This window comes from Geotrypetes seraphini, chromosome 5, assembly GCF_902459505.1.
Source record: "Geotrypetes seraphini chromosome 5, aGeoSer1.1, whole genome shotgun sequence".
Lineage (NCBI taxonomy): Eukaryota > Metazoa > Chordata > Amphibia > Gymnophiona > Dermophiidae > Geotrypetes > Geotrypetes seraphini.
Genome location: NC_047088.1, coordinates 239,473,277 through 239,494,253, shown reverse-complemented (window position 1 = coordinate 239,494,253; position 20,977 = coordinate 239,473,277). Strand labels below are relative to the sequence as shown.

Here is a 20,977-nt window from a genome sequence, read left to right as displayed (position 1 = left end):
TGAAAACCCTGGCCTATATTTCTGGCGCCTATCTTTTCCAATGCCATAGTTCTATAAACGGCGCTCTCATGTGATTGACATGCGATTGGTGGCTGTTTTTAAAGCAACTGCCACCAACGGTGCCATATATAGAATCCAGGCTGCTAATGAAAAAGAAAATCCAGTTCAAGATAGCCTGCATGATTCAGAAAGCGATCTATGGAGAGAACTCAAGAGGGACTAACGAAAGATTAGGTTCTGACCTTTGCTTATCTTTTTTCTTGTAAATCCACACTTTATTCCGGGACCAGTGGGTTATTTCTGTCTACCCACCAGGACTTTGTAGGAAGCCTCAAACTTAAGAGTCTTAAACCTCCCCCCTCATCACTGTCACTGGTTCTGTAAACATTAGTCAGTAGCAAAGCAGCTGGGAACATCTGTATCGGATAATAACAAGAAACAGGGGAACGGGGACACTCCCCGACAAGTAAATATATCCTGCACACAATTAGAAATGCAAAAAAGCAACAAGTAAACATAATTGAATCAGGATAGCAAACATTAGTAACCTGTTCTTAGTAGTTAACTAGTATGGTATTTGTAGTTAACTACTTACAACTATTATGATATTTGTAGTTAAGGTTTTTGGACTGCTGCTGCTTAACACGCACTGCTAACAGCATTTAAGTTTTTCTGGACTGCTATTGCTTAACATGCATTGCTAACAGCATTAATACAGTCAAGTTACTTACTGTAAATTTAAAATATCAGCTATAACATAAACTGAAGGAGGTTTTTGTGCCAATGACTTGATTTACTCTTTCGAGTTAGAGGAGGGTTCTTCCAAACGGAGGTCTGAGACTTTTCTTCCTTTTGATAAGTGTTACATGCTCCTATTTTGTTTCCATCTATTGATTCACAGCTTGTTTTGGAAGGGTATATATGAGAATATTGATCATTTAAACCTACTCTCTGTTTTCTGTCTTTTAAGCAATTCTTAATCCATAATAGGACTTTACCTCCTATCCCATGACTTTCTAATTTCCTGAGAAGTCTTTCATGAGATACTTTGTCAAATGCCTTTTGAAAATCCAAATACACAATATCAACTAGTTCACCTTTATCCATGTGTTCATTCAAAGAAATGCAGTAGATTGGCAAGGCAAGATTTCCCTTGACTAAATCCATGTTGGCTTTCTCTCATTAATCCATGCTTACATATATATTCTCTCATTTTGTTCTTTATAATAGTGTCTACCATTTTGCTCGGCACCAACATCAGATTCACTGGTCTATAATTTTCCATATCACCCTGGAACTCGTTTTAAAAATTGGTTTCACGTTGGCAGCCCTCCAGTCTTCTAGTACTGTGCTGGATTTTAAATAAAAACTACAAATTACTAACAATAGCTCTGCAATTTCATTTTTCAATTCTATCAGCACTCTGGGATGTATACCATCTGGTCCAGGCGATTTGCTACTGATCAATTTGTCAAATTGACCCATTATATCATCCAGTGTTAGAGATTTGTATGAGTTTCTCTGATTCATCAGAACTGAATACCATTTCTGACACCAATAACTCCCCTTCATCTTCCTCAGTGAAGACCAAAGCAAATAATTAATTTCTTATCTCTGCTATGGCCTTGTCTTCCCTGAGAGCCCCTTTCATCCATCAGTCATCTAGTGGCCCAACTGATTCTCTTCCCAGCTTCTTTCTTTTAATATTCCTAAAAAAGTTTTTACTGTGTGTTTTTGCTTCCAGCACAATGTTCTTTTTAAGGTCTCTCTTCACCTTCCTTATTAGTGCCTTGCATTTGACTTGGCATTCCTTGTGGTGTACAATTATTTTCAGTCGGATCCTTCTTCCACTTTTTAAAGGATTTTCTTTTAGCTCTAATAGGGGGTCTTTTACTAAGGCGCGCTAACCAATTTACCGTGCGCTAAATGCTAACGCATCCATAGAATATAATGGACGCGTTAGCATTTAGCGTGTGCTAAATCAGCTAGCGCGCCTTAGTAAAAGACCCCCATAACTTCCTTCACCTTGTTCGTTAACTACGCTGGCTGCTGCTTGATCTTCCTCCTTTTTTAATACATGGAATATATTTAGGGCTCCTTTTACGAAGGCGTGCTAGGGTTTTTAGCGCACGCACAAAATTACCGCACGGTAGCTGAAAATCTACCGCCTTCTAAAACGGAGGCGGTAGTGGCTAGCGCGCTCAGGAATTTAATGCGCGCTATTGTGCGTGTTAAGACCCTAGCACACCTTTGTAAAAGGAGCCCTTAGTCTGGACTTCCAGGATGGTATTTTTAAACAACATCCACAACTGATGTATATTTTTGACCTTTACAGCTGCACCTCTTAAATTTCTTTTTTACCATTTTCCTCATATTATCATAGTCGCCTTTTTTAAAGTTAAGTGCCCCAACACATAAAACTTTGTCATAATCTCATCCCCCCCCCCCCCAAATCAAAATGAAATTAAGAATATCATCTATCAAAATCTCAGAACCAACGCACAAATTCCTTATACTAATGTTCTATACTTTCTATTAAATTTTCCAACATGGCATATATTTCACCATAAAGCGGCTTTAAGGGGAAACATCCAAATCTCAAATATTTCAAAAATTTTAGCTACATAGATTGTGTTATAATATTTCACCATATAGTTCCTGTTAAGAAATCCCCAAAATCTCATGCTTTCTGGTTCTACCATTACTGTTGATCACTTGTTAGGTGCTTTTAAGAATGTATACGTATATACATAAGACTTCTCCAACTTTATGGGGCCTACAGTCTATTCAAAGGCAAAAGTAAACAAAAAAGAGTCTCTATGTTTAGTTCAGAAAAATAATTACAATTTAAAAAAGCAAATGATTATATGTACATCGGCCTTCTGAAGTCTGTTATATGCGACTGTCATAGGGAAACGAGATTTTATGCATGTGACGTGGAAACCACATAGTTGTTTGGGGTATATAAATTTTTTAATAAATAAATAAATGGCCCACCAGACAAGCATATCGATAATGTTTTACATATGATACAATACCTTTCTGTGATACAACCAAAACAGTTTACATATTATATGCAGGTATTTTCTCAGTCCTTATTGGATTTGCAGTCTGTTTTACCTGAACAACAAAGGAGAAACCAAGTCACTCCTACTGTGGGAAATTGCCATACTAGGGCTTTGGGCTGTCTCAATGTGATAAGAAAGGAAAACGTTTTGCGATACAGGCTGAGTCTCCAGCGGTCCTCACAAGCGATCCCTAGATTAGAACATGGTGAACAATCTTACTTTGGTGCAGAACTCCTGAGGGAGAGCTAATGGAGAGGTCAAAACTGAATTGTATTGGCATTCTACTACAGAAAGAGACCAGAAAGTACTCTTATTCCAAAAAACTTTCCTAAAACTCAATTTTGAGAATTGTGATCCTCATATCTTCTGCTTGGGCAAAAAAAGATTTGGTTCCCAGTCTGTCAGAATCTGTCCATCATAAACATTTTTCAAACATCTATAGTGCAGACTCAGGAAAAACTACACTCTTCACAATCTCCATTCTTCAAGGCCTGGATGTTCAGAGTAAAGAAATGTGTTGTGGTCTTTCTGATTTAGTCTCAAATTTCTTCTGATTTCTAGGAAAGAATCTGTTTGAAGGATTGTACAGTACACTCTGTTAACAGGCACCCATGGGAATTGGTAGATGCCGAATAAATGTAGTTTCTGGTTGCTTGAGAGTTACTATTAAAATGGGCTGCTTTCCTCCTATGCCAAACTCCCTCCCAAGACACTGGCACTGCTATCCTCCACTCCTTCACACACACCCTTCCCCGAGGCCACCGGCGCTGCTATTCTGCACTGCAAATTCCATCCCAAGACCATTGGCGCTTCTCTCCTCCGTTCGTGCCCAAGATAATCGGCGCTGCTGTCTATCTCCTCCCCCCACTGACCTGCTCTGTGCTTACCATATACGTGCCGGTGCTGAAAGAGCCTGATTCCGATTTTCTATTCTAGGCGTGCTCAAGGCCTTCTGGCTCCTGCCTTCTCTGAGAATCTCAGAGAGGGCAGGAGCTGGAAGGTCTTGAGCTTGTGCAGATGCTCAAGGCCCCACAGTGGCCCAGCATAGAGCATCGGTATTAGGCTCTTTCAGCATCGGCACGCACAGTGCCGGTCAGTGGGGGGAAGAGGTGGACAGCAGCACCGATCATCTTGGGCACAAAGGGAGAAGAGCAGCGCCGGTGGCCTGGGGTGAGAGGTGGTTTGCAGTGGAAGATAGCAGCAACGGTGGCCCCGGGGGAGGGCTTGGAGTGGAGGGTAACAGAGAAGGTAGTCTCGGGAGGGGGGATGTTATTTGCTGGTTGCTTGAGAGTGCTAGTTGATTGAGTTACAGTTAACGGAGAGTCTATTGTATATGGAGGCAATTTATCCTTACATTCTACATATATCGGAGTTTGGACTGAAAAACAACTTTGGATATATTGTAGCATAATTGGCACCTTATATGGAAGGAAAACTAGTTTCTATTCAGCCTTTAGTTCAGAGCATCATAGTGGTGCTCCTTAGGTATCTTAAGTTTTTGCCTAAAGTAGTACTGAACTTCGAACTTTCAAACATATTTTCTCAAGGGTTCATGTTTAGGATGAATGAGTCTTTCATACTTTGGAGTGTAAGCAAGTCATCATCTTCTGTCTGGAAGGGACCAAAGACCTAAGAAAGTTCACCCCATTTTTGTTTGTTGTTGCAAGAAGGAGCCTGGGATTTCTGTGTCCACAAACATGGTCAGATTGGGTATTATCATATCACGTATCCATGATGTTTGTAAAAACAAGTTTGACCTTGTAAGGACATAGCAATGCTGAAAATGACAGAACCATGGTCATGACCCCGTCTTCAGTTAGCTATGGTGTGAAGTGCAGTTCATACATTCACAGCTCATCGTTTAAGCAGCGATTCTTGATACAGCAGAAAGTTTGAGCAATATTATCAGGATCCAACTCAAACCCCTCCCTCTCACTCCCTCTAAGTCCATTTTTTGCTTTTGTGTTATTTATTTATTCAGTTTTCTATACCTCTAACCCTCTGTTGTAGTTCCTTCCTATTTTTTCTACTGTAAACCGCGCCGAGCTCTACGAACGTGGAGATGATGCGGTATACAAACCTAAGGATTAGATTAGATTAGACATTCTCCCAGGGGAGCTCAGACTGATTTACATGAATTTATTCAGGTACTCAAACATTACTCCCTGTCTGTCCTGCTGAGCTCATAGTCTATCTAGGCACCATTTATAGAACTCCCCCCCTCAGTGCGTGCACTGCAGCCCTACCCTGGCTCTACCCAAACTCTACCCTTGGCAATGCATATGTGTGATGCCTTTATTCTGTTAAAAAAAGAAGAGAAAGTGGACGTGGTGTGGGGATTACAGGCTCTTGAGAAACATATTTCCCTTTTAGGTAGTGGTGGTGATAACAATAACTCCCTCCCCCTTTTTGTTAGCTGGGAAATCCTAACCAGTTGCAGATAAGCAGCTTCACTTATACTTTGAAGCTGTTTTTTTTTATTTCTGACGTTTCTTATTGCTCTTTTGTTCTATAAAGCAATGAATTGCTAATGAAATGTGAAACTTTGTTTAAAGAACTCCAGAGGACAGTGAGCAGTGTGAAAGTCTCATTCCCATGCATAGCGTTTCTCAGGAGAATGGAACCAGCTGCTGTTCATAGATTTATGGGTAGGTAAAAGCTGAAGTTCTTTCCCTTCAAAAACTGATTGCCCTGTGATTTATTACATCATTTTAGCTTGAAATTGAAAAGTGTCACAGTACAAGTAAATAGCACTGGAAATCCTGCATATATTTTCTAAACTTAATTTGGTGATTTCTTAAATAAGGTAATAAAAGTAAAACCTTTGTTCATAAAACGGCTTTTTCTTCCAGCATTTTTAATAATAATTTTTCATTAAATTAGTATTGTATGCATGTTACAAATGTGCATTTTGTTATTAGTGTCATATTTTTGGAAAATATGATTTCCTTTAGCAAAGCAGTTTTCTTCCTGTTAAAGAGAGATGATTAAGACAAGACAATGGTGGCACAAGATTCTAGGCTTAATTTTCTTTTGTAATGACTTATTTATTGAGATTTATTAACTGCCTTTATGAAGAGATTTACCCAAGGCAGTATTATAGCAGTTACAGTTTAATATAAAATTTACTATTTTGTTAATAGCATAACAATAGTAAAATGACCAAATAAACATAAATGCAATCAATAAGGTAAACTCAAAATCAGCAAACTGAAACCTAATAGGACTTCAATGAAATAATATAAAAAATGTGCACATTTAACAGCACTGAAATTCAAGTAACAGAGATATAATACAAAGTCTGCATAATACCTATGAAACACCTAAAAAGTACTCATTAGAACATTTAGTTAACAGATTCAATGGTAATGCTTTGTAGTTTGGCTTGGGGGCAATTTCTCCAAATGGGTTATTTTTGCACATAAACTGAAAAGGTAGCAATATGATTAAAAATTACAAAAAATATTAAACATTGCTATAATGGTGTCAAATGTAAGACAGCTCATTGGAGACTCAGAAGGAAATTCTATATAGGATGCTAGTCTCAGCAACCACCTAAGAAGTGGCTAAGAATCACACACCGGCATCCTATACAGATGCCCAGTCCCACCTAATCACCCTGATTCTCTAACTGGCGCCTATGTCACAGACACCAGTTAGAGAATCACGCCTAATTCCTTGCCATCAACTAAATCGTGGCAAGGGAATCCCCCTTAAGAGAGGGGCCTTAGGCATCTGAGGGGCCTTAGATCCCTTCCCGGTGCATCCCAGAATGCACCGGGGAAGATATGCCATTTTGGAGTGGTGGGCCTGCCGGCAGGAAGGTATATGCATCCCTCCAGCCAGACTGTCTGTGGGAAAGATTGGTGGGGGGGCTTACGGGTGCTGGGGGGGTCTACAGGTTTGGGAGGGTTCAGGGGGTCTAGAGATGGGGTATGATGGGTTGGGAAGTTCTGGGGGGGATGGCGACAGGAGAGAGTAGGCCTCTCTCCTGCCGGTGTACTTAAGGGGGGGCAAGAGGGGGTGCGCAATTCTCCTGTCCCATTGCTGTGGGAAGGGTTTGGGGGCAGGAGGGAGTGGGCATCCCTCCTGCCGGCTGACATCGCTGGGGGGTCCCTGCCGCAACCGCTCAGCTGATGGCGGCTGGGGAAGTTCCTTGCCATGATCAGCTCAGCAGCTGCATCTTTGAAATGTAGGCCAGCATTTTGCTGGCCTACATTTTAGACATCTGTCGTAGTCCTAGGGAGACGCCTGGGGCTGCTTAATTGTCCTGATGTTTCTCCCTTAATCACGACACACACCTACAGTGTAGGCACCTGCCTTGGGGTTGATTTTTTTTTTTTTTAGAAAACATGCATACCAATTTGGCTGGTTAGACAGCGGTAGTACGCCTATCGCTGCCTACAATCGGGGTGCTGTTTATAGAATCTGCCTCTCAGTGTTTGTTCATAAATATAGTGGAGAAAAAGCCTCAAAACGCACTATGATAGCTCCATACGTATGATATTACAAGGCTGTCTCGTATTCACATCAGCATAAAAAAACTGCACAAACATTCTTCTTAATTGAATCTCAGCATGAAAACAAAGCCATCCATGTGCACAAGTAATCTTGATGACAGGAATCCAGAAACGGTTCCAAACAATCTTCACTGTATACTCATATTCCAACAGACATCATCCAACTCAGCCACCAAAGGTTCCCAAAATCAAACTCAACAAGGGTCCTTGTTTTGCAGAATTTTTGGCTGCAACAGGGGTTCTGTGCTTCTACTCCTAAATCATGGCAACTTGGAACAGAAGGAACACTCAACACGACAGAAGAGCGAGACTTGGGTATAACTGTATGTGATGATCTTAAGATGGCCAAACAGGTTGAAAAGGTGACTGCAAAAGCTAGAAGGATGCTAGGGTGCATAGGAAGAGTATGTCCAGTAGGAAAAAGGAGGCATTGATGCCCCTGTATAAGAATCTGGCGAGACCTTATTTAGAATATTGTGTACAATTCTGGAGATCGCACTTCAAAAAGATATAAAAAGGATAAAGCCAGTCCAGAGGAAGACTACTAAAATGGTTTGTGGTCTTTGTCATAAGACGTATGGGGACAGACTTAAAGATCTCAGTATGTATACTTTAGAGGAAAGGCAGAAAAGGGAAGATAGGATAGAGACGTTTAATTACCTAAGTGGCGTAAATGCACATCTGTCAAGTCTTTCATTTGAAAGGAAGCTCTTGAATGAGAGGACATAGGATGAAATTAAGAGATGATAGTCTCAGGAGTAATCTAAGGAAATACTTTTTTTACAGAAAGGGTGGTAGATGCATGAAACAGTCTTCTGGAAGAAGTGGTGGAGACAGAGACTGGATTCAAGAAGGCATGGGATAGGCACGTGGGATCTCTTAGAGAGAGGAAGGAGATAATGGTTACTGCGGATGGGCAGACTAGATGGGCCATTTGGCCATCATGTTTCTATAAGTCCCTTTACTTGTGCACATGAATGGCTTTGTTTTCATGTTGAGACTCAGTTAAGAAGAATATCTGTGGAGTGATGAGAATATGAGACAGCATTGTAATACTGTATGTATGGAGCGGTCACAGTGCGTTTTGAGGCTTTTTTTCCCCCACTATATTTGAGTAAACACTGAGTCTGTAATAAACTGCCTACCATTTGACACAATTATAGCAAGGTTTAATATTTTTTTGCAATTTTTTTTGTATATACCATGACACTAATGAAGGCTGAGAGAAGTTGCCTATAATTTTTTTCCACTGCTGACCAATATTTTTGAGTAAATTTCCAGTCATAACTTTAGTTCAGGCCATACTGATGGTTAATACAATAAAGTATAATACAGTGTCTTATATACTGCAGTTTTCTGCAAAGAATCTTTGCAGTTTCCAATAAGATTTAGATCAAGTTCTTGAGGTTACATTATTAGGAGAGCTGGTTTTAGAAGGAAGGAGTGAAGGATAAGAACTAGGCTATAAAGAGAAGACATATTGCTTTAGTTTCTTTCGGGTTATGGGTTGTCTTAAGTATGAGAGGTTCTTGGTACTCAAAGGTAGCCTCAAATATCTTCTTCCATTATACTTGTTGAGGTGATGGGCCATCCACAGGGAGTCATCTGGTGGCTTCTGCAAGAAATCAGTTCTGACACCAGGCTGGTGTTTCCTTCCCTGTGCATCGAGGGGGGGGGGGGAGGGGGTTTGTCAGCCTTTCTGGTGAAATTACAGGCCATTACCTCCGATTGCTGGGTCATGGAGGTTCTCAGAGATGGCTACAAATTGGAATTTTTTGGTCCTCTGACGGAGTATTTCTGGATTCACCTGCAAGCCGTCCTGAGAAGGTGGTTCGGGTACAGGCCACAGTCCACAGGCTTCTGTATATTGCGGCCATAGAACCTGTACCAGAGCGAGACTCGGGCTCTGGGAGATACTCAATATACTTCATTGTTCCAAAGAAAGGCTCTGATGATTGGAGACTGTTTCTGGATTTCAAGGCGGTCAATGTGGCGCTGAAAGTGCCTCGCTTCCGCATGGAGATGATGCGCTCAGTGATAGCATTGGTGGCGCCAGGGGAGTTTCTAGCTTCCCTGGATTTGACTGAGGCATATCTGCACATTCCCATTTTCCCAGTATCTGTGGTTCCACGTGTTGGGGCAACATTTCCAGTTTGCGGCAATGCCATTTTGATTGTCAATTGCACCTAGGACCTTCACCAAATTGATGCTGGTGGTGGAGGCCTATCTTCGCACCTTGGGTGTCTTGGTTTATCTGTATTTGGATGACTGGTTGATCAGAGCTGCCTCGCTGTCCGAGGGCATCAGGCTGGTAAAGTTGCTGCAGCAATTGGGCTGGGTGATCAACTTCAGGAAGAGTCACCTTGAGGAGACGCAGGATTTGGAATACCTAGGAGTTCAATTTCACAAGGGACAGAACAAAGTGTTCATGCCTGTTTCCCATCAGGAGAAGCTTTGACAGGTTTTCAGGGACCTTCTGGCCACTCCAGTACCTACGGCATGGCAGTACCGCCAGGTTCTGGGGACCATGATGGCAACGATTGATGTGGTCCTTTGGGCCAGAGCCCATATGCATCCAGGATGCTCTGCTTTCATGCTGGAATCCCCATCAGGAACCATTACATGCACCCCTGCTCTGGTCAACTATGGTGTGGAACAGTCTTGTATGGGTTCATAGTCAGATGCACGCAAGACATAAGTGCGTGGACAAATGGGAACAGACAAGTGAGCGCAAGATAAGTGAGCGCAAGATAACTGGGCCAAGACATAAGCGCGCAGACAAATGGGCGCGGACAAGTGGGTGAAAACACATGTGAGTGCAAGACATCTAAGCGCAAGACAATTCAGCGTGCAAGACACCTGCGCCAAGACATCTGAGCGCAGACAAGTGAGTACATAAGTGAGCGCAAGACATCTGAGGAAAAGTTCAGTTTTCAATAATAATGGCAAGGCAGCGGGAACCCTATGTCAGCGCATGTTTGACCCTCGTGTTTTGTCCCGTCACCAGACAGGTTCATAGTTTGACCCGCATGCTTTTGTCCCGTTACCAGACAATAGCGCACAGGATGTTGTATTGTAAGGTAAATATGCATAGTATGTCCTTATTGTGTTTTCAGTGGGTTTATAGTCCAATAGGTGCAAGACATATTTTGCTTTACATATTGTGTTTTGATGCCCCTAGTGCCTTCTTCCACCAAAGGCGAGTGAAATCCGTGCAAGAGAAATACCTGTTATAGAGCAAGTTCTAGACCAGACCTATAATGGACACAGTAAGGCAGCGAAAGGAAGGTGGACTGTTCTGAGCAAGTATAAATGGAGCAAACGTAACGAATCACAAAGAGGCTAATGAAATGAAGGCGGGCTGTTCTGAGCACGTAAAAAAGGAGCTAAAGTAACCATAGTAACATGAACGTGCGTGTGATTGTCGTTGTGCTGATTTGTCCTTCCGCTCAATTGTCTTGCACGCAATTATCATTGCGCTCAATTATCTTGTGCACAATTGTCATTGTGCTCGCATGTCTTGCGCTCACTTGTCCGTGCGCTTTTGTCTTGCACGCATTTGACTTGCCACCCTTGTGGTTGCAACACCTTTCGCTTTCCAGGATCCTTCCCCTCCAGATCTTGGATTGGGTGATTGTCTACGGATGTGAGTCTCAAAGGCTGGGAAGCGGAGTGTATGACCTTCCCTGTTCAGGGCCAGTAGGCACGCTCAGAGCGCAAGTGGTCGATCAGTTACCTGGAGCTTCGGTCAATTTGGCTGGCTCTTCTCCACTTCGAGGGTCATCTCCTTCATTGGGCCATCCATGTCTTCTTGAACAATGCCATGGCAGTGGCTTATGTCAATTGGCAGGGGGCACGAGGAGTCCCTCCCTGAGTGTGGAGGCTCAACTTCTCTTCTAGGGGACGGAGAAACACCTTGTGGCGCTGTCAGTGGCATATGTAGCAGGAGTGGACAATGTTCAAGCAGACGCTGAATCCCAGAGAGTGATCCCTGTCTCAAAGAGCGTTCGATTGCATAGTAGATCAGTGAGGGTGTCTCACGTTCAATCTCATGGTGACTGTAGCCCACACATAAGCAGATTGATTCTTCACTTGCCACCGCAAGGCCGGCAGCACAGGCCTGGACGCTCTTGTTCTGCCTTGGCCATGGGAAGGTCTCCTCTGTCTTCCCTTCATGGCCCATGATGGGGCATCTGCTGAGGCAGATAGTGGCCCACGGAGGTCCGGTGCTCCTAGTTACACCTGACTGGCCAAGGTGGCCGTGGCCTGCCAACTTGGTTTGGCTCCAGCAGGATCGGGGGCTCTGGTTATCTTGTCTTTCTCGCCTCCTCACACAGGGTCCGATTGCACTGCAGGATCCAGACCACTTTGGTCTTACGGCATGGCTCTTGAGCACGCAGCCTAGACTAGCCAGGGCTATAGTTCGGCAGTGATTGACACGTTGCTTCACAGCAAACGGAAGTCCACAGGGGCGGCCTATGCGAAGGCTTGTAGTTGTTGCCATGCTTGGTGCACCCTGAATCAGGTGGACCCATCTGTTCCATTGATTCCTTGTGTCCTGGAGTCTCTGCAGGATGGTCTAATGCAAGGCTTAATGGTAGCTTAGCTCCGGGTGCAGATTGCTTGTCTTTTGTGTATGGGCCCTCTCTCTTTGAGGGGCTCATTGACAGCTCATCTGGATGTGGCTCGTTTCCTGCAGGGCGCTCTGCAACTTAGGCCTCTGATGCGCCTACCCTGTTCCACTTGGAATCTTACTCTAGTTCTCTGCTTTTTGGCTCGTCCACCATGGAGCAGGCATTCTTTATGGATCTTACAATCAAGGCAGTCTTCCTAGTGGCTATTACCTCATTCCATGGAGTTTCAGAGCTTCAGGCTCTCTCCTGCTGAGATTCTTTTATGCATTTTGCGGATTCCGGTGTGATGCTGCACACTGTTCCTTTCTTTCTTCCGAAAGTAGTTTCCCTTTTTCACGTGAGTTGGGAAGTCCAACTTCCTGTTTTTGCTTCCTCTGGTTTGAGGGAGCAGGACCGGGTGTTGCCTGTATTTTCCTAATTCGCCGATTGTCTGCCTTTCAAGTACTGGTAAGCTGGATTTCTGTTTTTGACCAACCTTTATAGAGTGCCATCTGTTTGGGTCCTGGTTAGGGTGCCCCTTCTGTCAGTTCATGCTGTTGCTATAAAATCAGTATCTGGATGCCTTAGACCAGGGTTCTTCAACCGCCGGTCCGTGGACTGATGCCAGTCCGCAGAAAATTCCTGCCAGTCCACACAGGGCCAACGAGATTGACGCGCTTAAATTTCCTGCTGGGTGTATAGTAGTGTGGCACCAGTCTTGGGCTCCCCGACTGCGGTGATGTTGGCAGCAGGCTGCTGTTCCACCCAGCCTTGGGCTCCAGGCGGTGCGTGGGGCCGGCGTGTGGATTGGGGCCATCGACAGCATCTGGGCCTTCCCTCCATGACAGCTCGCTTGTGCGGCAAGAGTCCACCCATGTGCGGGATGCATGCAGACACCCAGCGGTTGAGAGGGTGTGTCTGGGTGCAGCGGGTTGAGCCCATGCAGCTACAGGGTCGTGCCGTGTTCATTGGCTGCCGTCGGGTTGTTGACAGCATCCAAGGGTGAGCGAGTGGTGCGGCGTTGGCTCTGAGCTTTCCTGTCGGTGGGCCACTCACTTGTGGTGACTCAACGGCAGAACGGCAGGTAGGGGCCTGCGGTGCGGCTTGGGGGGGGCCGCGAATGTGCAGGGTGCGTGGGAGTTTGGGTGCAGAAGTGAGCGAGATCTTGGGGAGCCTTCAACAGTAGCTATCTCCCCTCCCAGCAGCTTTCGTAGTTGCCAGCGCAGTGATTCACTTCGGCAACTTCCTCTTTCCTCAGAGGCGGCAAAGGACCCAAGGCTACCTAAGTGAATCGCTGCTGCAGGCAAGTACTGAGAGCTGTAGGGAGGGAAGGGGAGAAAGCCACTGTTGGAGGCTGGGAAGCTTCTGGATAAAGAGAGAGCTGCTACTGGACCTGGAGGAAGGTAGAAGGAGAGATGCTGCTGGGAGGGGAGGAGGGAAAGGGATGAGAAGAGAATTACTGTTGGATAGGGGGAGAAGGGAAGGGAGAAGGAAAAAAGGAAGAAACATCTGGCAAAGAGATTAGAGAAGGGGGAAGGGATCAGGGTGGAATGGAGAGATCAGATGAGGGAAAGGGGAGAGACAGGAATGAGAAAGTAGAGAGAGATTGATGCTGGAAAGGGGATCAGCAGAGAAATGAGAGAGAGGGACAAAGATGCTAGATCTGGTGTAGGAGAGATAAAAATGAAGAGAGCAGTGAATCTGGAATGAATCATGTAAAAAGGAGAGAGGGGGCACAGGCTGGATGGAAAGGGGAGAGGGACATAGAAAGAAGGCAGATACCATATGGAAGGGGGAGAGGGCAGATGCTGGACTGAAGAGACAGGGCAGACGCTGGAAGGAAGAGAGTGAAAAGAAGATGAAAGCAGAAACCAGAGACAACAAAAGATAGAAAATAATAATTTTATTTCTATTTTGTCATTAGACTATATCAGATTTTAAATATATATCCTGCTAGAGACATAACTGGGGACTGCAAAGCTCAGGCAGTGCTTCTTTAGCTTCCAGCTGGCTTAGGGCTCTCTCTGACCAGGGGGCAGTTGCCCTAGTTGTACTTCCCTAACACTGTTCCTGTCATGTGTGATTGTGGTATTTTGTTAGCATGATATTTCTGTGTAGCATTCTGTAATAATTTGGCTTGTTTAGTTTTCTTGCTAATAGAGGGGATATATGTGAAGGGGAGGGGAGACAGGAGTTTTGTTGATCCTTGCTCTGTATATTTGTATTTATAAAATGACAATTGTACAGAATATTGTTTCTTTTTATACTTTAATAGAATATGTTCAATATAAAATCATAACTGAGGGATCAGATGGTTTGTGGAGACCAAGCTCGCGGAGACGGGTTGGAAAATTTTTTTAAAAAAATTTCAGTCTTAGTAGTTTGCCGGTCCACAAAATAATTATTTTATTTCCGCCGGTCCATAGGTGTAGAAAGGTTGAAGTACACTGCCTTAGACAATATGTTTACATTTTGAAGTATGGAATATTGAAGACATGCATTGAAGCTGCAATAATTTTACTTGCATTTTAAGAAAAATACTGTTCAGGTAACCGGAATATGAAGTGCCATGTATATTGTAATTTCTCAGTATCATAAGACTTATTTAAATTGCTTTTGGACATGGCACCTTCCATAGTCATTAGCTGACAGAAGTTCCCAGTTGTGATCTGTCAATGAAAACCAATCAGATTCATATGACCTAAACCAGGGTGGTCTGATCTTCATATATGCCGTCTTAAAGACTGCCCTGTTCTTAATAATTTGCTTAATACAAATTTATCTGAATCAGATGCTATTTCTTGGGTGATAGCTTTGGATGTTTGATATGTTCTGACTGACCCTAAATAAGAGGGATATTTAAGAGAAATATAAATGATTTTATGGAAAAATGAATGGCATTTATTACTAAGGCCCCCTTTTATCAAGCTATGGTAGTGCTCCTGCTGCGGTAAATGCTCCAACGCTCATTTAATTCCTATGAGCTTGGGAGCATTTACCACGTGGCCCGTGCTAAAACACTTGATAAAAGAGGGCTTAAATTTGAACATGTAATTTTAATACTGAGCAGGACCCAATGGCAAGACGAGCAGAAGTACGAAACCTAATGAATGTACCACCACTTATCTCTGGTTTCATAGGGGGGAGAGTGTGGCGCAGTGGTTAAAGCTGCAGCCTCAGCACCCTGGGGTTGTGGGTTCAAACTCACGCTTCTCCTTGTGACCCTGGGCAAGTTACCTAATTCCCCCCCACCATTGCCCCAGGCACATTAGATAGATTGTGAGCCCACCGGGACAGACGGGGAGAAATGCTTTGAGTACCTGAATAAATTCACGTAAATTGTTCTAAGCTCTCCTGGGAGAACGGTACAGAAAATTGAATAAGTAAATAAATAGTTTGAAGCAAATTAAAAATCTGAATTTGGATTTGCTGAGTGAATTGCATTTTACAAAAAAAGAAACCCCATAGTATCGAACCTCAATCATTAAAAAGAATTGATTTTTAATAAATATAAAAACATCAGATGTTGGGAGCACCTCAAAGTTTTTTGAAGCATGAACTTTCAAGGATGAGAATGTACACGCAATGCAGTTGACAAAGTGGACTTTTGATCTCATGAGCTCAGTAAATCGCTCTATAACAGTGGTCTCAAACTCAAACCCTTTGAAGGGCCACATTTTGGATTTGTAGGTACTTGGAGGGCCTCAAAAAAATAGTTAATGTCGTATTAAAGAAAGGACAATTTTGCATGAGGTAAAACTTTTATAGTTTATAAATCTTTCCTTTTTTGCTAAGTCTTAATAATAATATTGTCATTTATAGCTATAGAGACATATGATCAAGAAACTGTTTTATTTTACTTTTGTGATTATGATAAACATACCGAGGGCCTCAAAATAGTACCTGGCGGGCCACATGTGGCCCCCGGGCTACGAGTTTGAGACCACTGCTCTATAAGGTACTACTAGCCTATGTCATATTTGCTGCTCCAAGACTAATATGGACATGCCTCTGGAAGTTTACTTAATATTATGTACTGAGTGATAGAGAAAACAAAAACAAACTTTTTGTTACCCAAATGTTTTTGCCATTGCCATAAAGGACAATGGAACTTGGGTAGGGGCTCTCTTACTAAGCTGCTGTAAAATTTGCAGTTACTGCTGCTTAATTCAGGACTTTACTGTGTGGTAGCTGCAAATTTAACATGGCAACAATTGGTGGCATTCCCAGGGTTTGCCTTTGCAGGTGCCAAGTTAACTTTACAGATACTGCATGCTACTTGCTTCACGTTAGCACATAAGTACTTAGCGCCTCCTATTTAGGGAGAGGGTAAGTGATTCTGCACTGTAAAATTGCCAATTAGTGTAATTTGCGGCAAGTTAATTGCAAAGAGCCCAGACTCTGTAAATGGTGCCTAAGCATGCCTACATTGTAGGCGCTGCTCAGCGCAGTTGTCAAGCAACTGCTAGGTGCATCTTATAGAATCCCACCCAATGCAGCCTAGGCATCACTAGGCGTCGGTCTATTAGGCCAGGTTTTGCTTGGCCTAATTTACTGGCACATACTCAGACGTCTTGCAACAGCTAAATTGACCACGCCTACTTTTCAGTTAGATGTCAGAGGGCGCCTCAACTTAGGCATCCTAAGAGGTTCTTCGTGGAATTTCTAATTGTCAATTTAATTTTTTTTTGGGGGGGGGATGGGCTAAAAACTGGCACGACGGTCAATTACCATGCCAATTAAGCTAATTTTAAAAGAAAGTTACACGTGAATTCCAGAATAAAGCACTGCTAGGCGTCTTCAATTAGGGTGCCTAGTGGCACCTAATATAGGCGTCTTGTATAGAATCAGGCCCAAAATGCCTTCCATTCCCATTCTCCCCATGAAATTTCTCCTAACGCAAAAAGCACTTAATGCATGGTTTATTGTGCAGTAACTGCAAAACTACTGCAAAGTCCCTTAACACAGTTGTACACTAGCAGTTTTGCAGTTTACTGTGTTAAGTGCTTAACTTGTTTTAAAAGATCTCCCTAGTTAAATAGAAATCAGTCTGATTTGAATTACTACGGCAGGGGTAGAGAACTCTGGTCCTCGAGAGCCGTATTCCAGTCGGGTTTTCAGGATTTCCCCAGTGAATATGCATTGAAAGCAGTGCATGCAAATAGATCTCATGCATATTCATTGGGGAAATCCTGAAAACCCGACTGGCATACGGCTCTCGAGGACCGGAGTTCCCTACCCCTGTACTACAGTATAGTATTCTTTCAAAATATATTTTTCTATTCTATTACAAATTTCGAATTACTCTGCCCCCTCCATATTCATGGGAGTTAGGGGCACAGCCCCCTTACAAATAACAAAAATCTGTGAATAACTTTAGGGCCAACTTTGAACCACCCTTGCTTCCCGGATCCCTCCACACTTTACATTTAAAGCCCTGGTGGTCTAGCGATGAAGCAGGAGCAATCTTCTATGCTCCTGCCCTGTGCAGAGCCGAGATCAAAAATGGCTGCTGTGAGTTTCTGCGGTCTCGCAAGATTGCTGTGGGAGCTCACAGCAGCCATTTTTTATTGTGGCTCTGCACGGTGCAGGAGCATAAGATCACTCCTGCCCAGCTTCACCACTAGACCACTAGGCTTTAAAGATAAGGTATGTAGAGATCTGAGAGGCGGAAGGGAAACAGGGTGGTTTAGACACTCTTGAATAATCAAATTTGCAAATCCTTTTTTTTAAAAAAATAATTTTTATTGATAAAGAAGCCAAGACAAAGAAAAAGCAACAACAAGAACTTCTGGTCCTTATCATTTGTGGCTCTAATTGATAATCAGTAGATTGTAGCTGTAATCTTTCCTTCTGTGGACCTTGTATATGCTGATCATTCTCAATTGTTGTCTCCATGTTGGACTCTTTGTTCCCCTTCTTGGGTTGTTTGCATTGCTGTTGAATTTCCATGTACCAAATATTTGCGAATCCTAACACTGCGAATATGGGGGGGAGACCTGTACTTCATGCAAGTATAAAAGTTTGAGATGTATTAGGTGAAATGTTGCTTATTAAAAGTCATTGTAGATAACGACACAGTATCAAGGTTTGAGTATATTTTATAAGCCATCAAGTCATAAATTCTATAGTACCCAGGAGAAACCAGCACTTGTAATTAAAATGCTCTTGCACATGTATTGTAAAGTAAAACCCTTTGATTTACCATTTTTTATATGCAGTTTTATTTATTTATTTATTTTTAGATATTTATCTACCACCTACCAAAATTATCTAAGCAGTTGTGTTAATTTGTTCTCAGGTGAAAGATGAACCACTACTCAGCGAAGAGACAATCTCCGGAAAGTACCGAAGGAATCCAATTTCAGTGCCTCTTTCTGAAATTTATTATTTTTAACAGACTATGGGGAGCTTCTGTTCTTTGAAGCAAACAATATTTCTTTCCTAGAATTTTGTCATCACCTGATTTTGTAAAGACATTCTTAACTGTTTACGTATCATTGCAACCATAGAAGATCCCAAAACATCTAAGCAACCAAACCTGCCTTAAACTCTTGAGCTCAACTGGTAAAGTAACTTGAATTCAACAAGAAAAGAAGTATCATTCCAGCCATTCTATTTTGAACATTTTTGGGATTAAGTGCTGGAAGAAAGCTGAAAGATGTCAAATAAGCTTATATTGAATGTTCTTGCCTCATTATCAGATAACTGGTAATTATGTGTACTTTGTTGGTACTGATTCTCATTTTTTATGCTGTATAAATTCCACTGAATATGGTGCAAGAAAATATAAATAATTTAGGTAAATCCATTAAAACCCAGTATTTTCAAAAGTACTCTTATAATTGACTATTTTATGTTTTATAAGGTTCTGGGGTCCCATTTAACCTGTTCATGAAACTTCAAGAAAACAGGTGCCATCTCTTATATAAATCAGCGGTGCCCTGTAAAATAGAGACCAGTATTAACTATAAGAAGACTCGGTATGTCGAACGGTTATAGCATAATTTAGATCAGTGGATGTGCTTGGAGTAAAATGTTTTTTAAAAAATGACCATCTTGCTGTCTAAATTGAATTGTTATTAAAACCATCACAGAAAGATGTAAACTAAAAATAAAGTGATTTTATGTAACTATGCTGTCTTTTTTTTTTTCATACAAATATGCTTTTGATAGAAAAACTGTTAAATTTTATATATGTTCATGACTTGTAGAGACTCAGAGCTGCCAGTTCAGTGTTTTTGATTTATTCAACTCTGATATGACACATTGGCATAATTCTTCTGTCAGTCATATAAAATTATGATGATCTGCAAATTTTTATATTCGTCTCTTTAGACAACTGTCCTTTTATCTAGGACAGAAGTCGCAACCTGCGGCTTGTGAGTTGACTGTTTGACTACATGGCTACGGCTCTTCTCTTGTAGGGATCCCATGTACCTTTTTCTTGGCGGTCTCTTCCTTCCTTGCAGCGGTTCAAACACGCTGCCCGCGGCTGACACGGAAGGCTTCCCTCTGACCAATGTTAGCTGTTTGGGGGCCAATATCAGAGGGAAGCCTTCCAGGTCAGCTGTGTGCAGCATGTTGGAACCACTGCCTGCGGCTTTGTGAAGAAACACGTATGGCAGCATGATAGAAAGGAGGAGGCCACCAAGAGACAGGTGCACACCGTGGCAGGGGGGCACAGAAGGGAGGAGGGGTGAACTTGGGACATAAAATGGAAGGACAGAGGGAGGGAAAGAGATGCTGAGGTGGAAGAAGAAATAAGGAGAACTGTTGGACATTGGTGTCTGAATGGGAGGGAAAGAGATGGTACACATAGGGAAAGAAGAAAAAGGAGAATTGTTAGGCATAGAGAGGAAGATAGAATTTTTGGATGTGGTGGGAGAGGACTGAGGTAGAGATGCATGGGGAAGAGAGAGATGAGAGGGAGAAATGTTGGATGTGGTGGAGAGGGAACAGTGGGATAGATGGAAATTGATGCAAGAGGGAGGAATGAATGGTGGTTGAAGGACTGGAGGGAGAGATGCAGCATGGTACTGAAGAGGGGTGATAGAAGGAGAAATATTGAGCATTGGGCTGGTGGGTAGGGACAAAAGATGCTGCACAGAGACCAGGGAAAAAGGGAGAAATGTGAAATGTGAAAATCTTTGTGTGGAAATACAGTGTCAAAAGTCTCCTTAAATTGTTTTCTTTATTTTCTGTATGTACTTGAAGTTTTGTTTTTATGCTAAAATACATATATATGTATCCACCAAAAGATATTCTTATAATAAAACCATACCCCAGAGACTTCTGTAAGGTAAGTTTCCACATTAATACGGAGAGAAGACCTCAATGTTTCCCAGGAGTGTATCCGGGAAAGTTCTATGACAAGTACTCTGTTTTAAAGTTAAATAAATTAAATAAGTAACAGTTCAGAAAAATTTTTGTTCCAAGTTCTCTTATATAGATAGGAAACCAACACTTATCTTTTGATAACTATATGTCCTCTGATGTTGGAAAAATCTAAGCAGTTGAAAGTATGCTCCCGGGACTGGTTTATTTCATGGCTCATGGGAGACAAGCTTAGAATTCCTGACAGGCCCTGTTTCGCAATAACCCTACATCAGGGGAATTTCTTAAAAGCAAAGATACAAAAAAAAAAAAAAATTACTGAAGTATCCTATCAAGAAAACATTACTCATGCCAAAAAGTAACAGTAAACTATCATTTACATTAAAGAGAGAGCTACCGCTTCCAAGATCCTCTTCCAAAAATGGTGAATAGGCTTTAA

At 42.4% G+C, this 20,977-nt stretch overlaps 1 protein-coding gene across 5 annotated transcripts in view; it reads left to right on the top strand.

The window, feature by feature from the left end:
• The window catches only part of SLC35F5 (solute carrier family 35 member F5), a 141,935-nt gene extending 122,601 nt beyond the window's left edge, over nucleotides 1–19,334 (top strand). For 4 of the 5 annotated variants that reach the window (XM_033944446.1, XM_033944445.1, XM_033944447.1 and 1 more), the window contains 2 exons: nucleotides 5,624–5,716; nucleotides 18,503–19,334. In XM_033944446.1, the coding sequence (XP_033800337.1) occupies nucleotides 5,624–5,708 (85 nt within the window). In that variant the 3' untranslated portion in view covers nucleotides 5,709–5,716; nucleotides 18,503–19,334. The remainder of the gene's footprint in view (nucleotides 1–5,623; nucleotides 5,717–18,502) is intronic. The other variant, XM_033944448.1, reaches the window with a different exon arrangement.
• The last annotated feature ends 1,643 nt before the right edge of the window (nucleotides 19,335–20,977 follow it).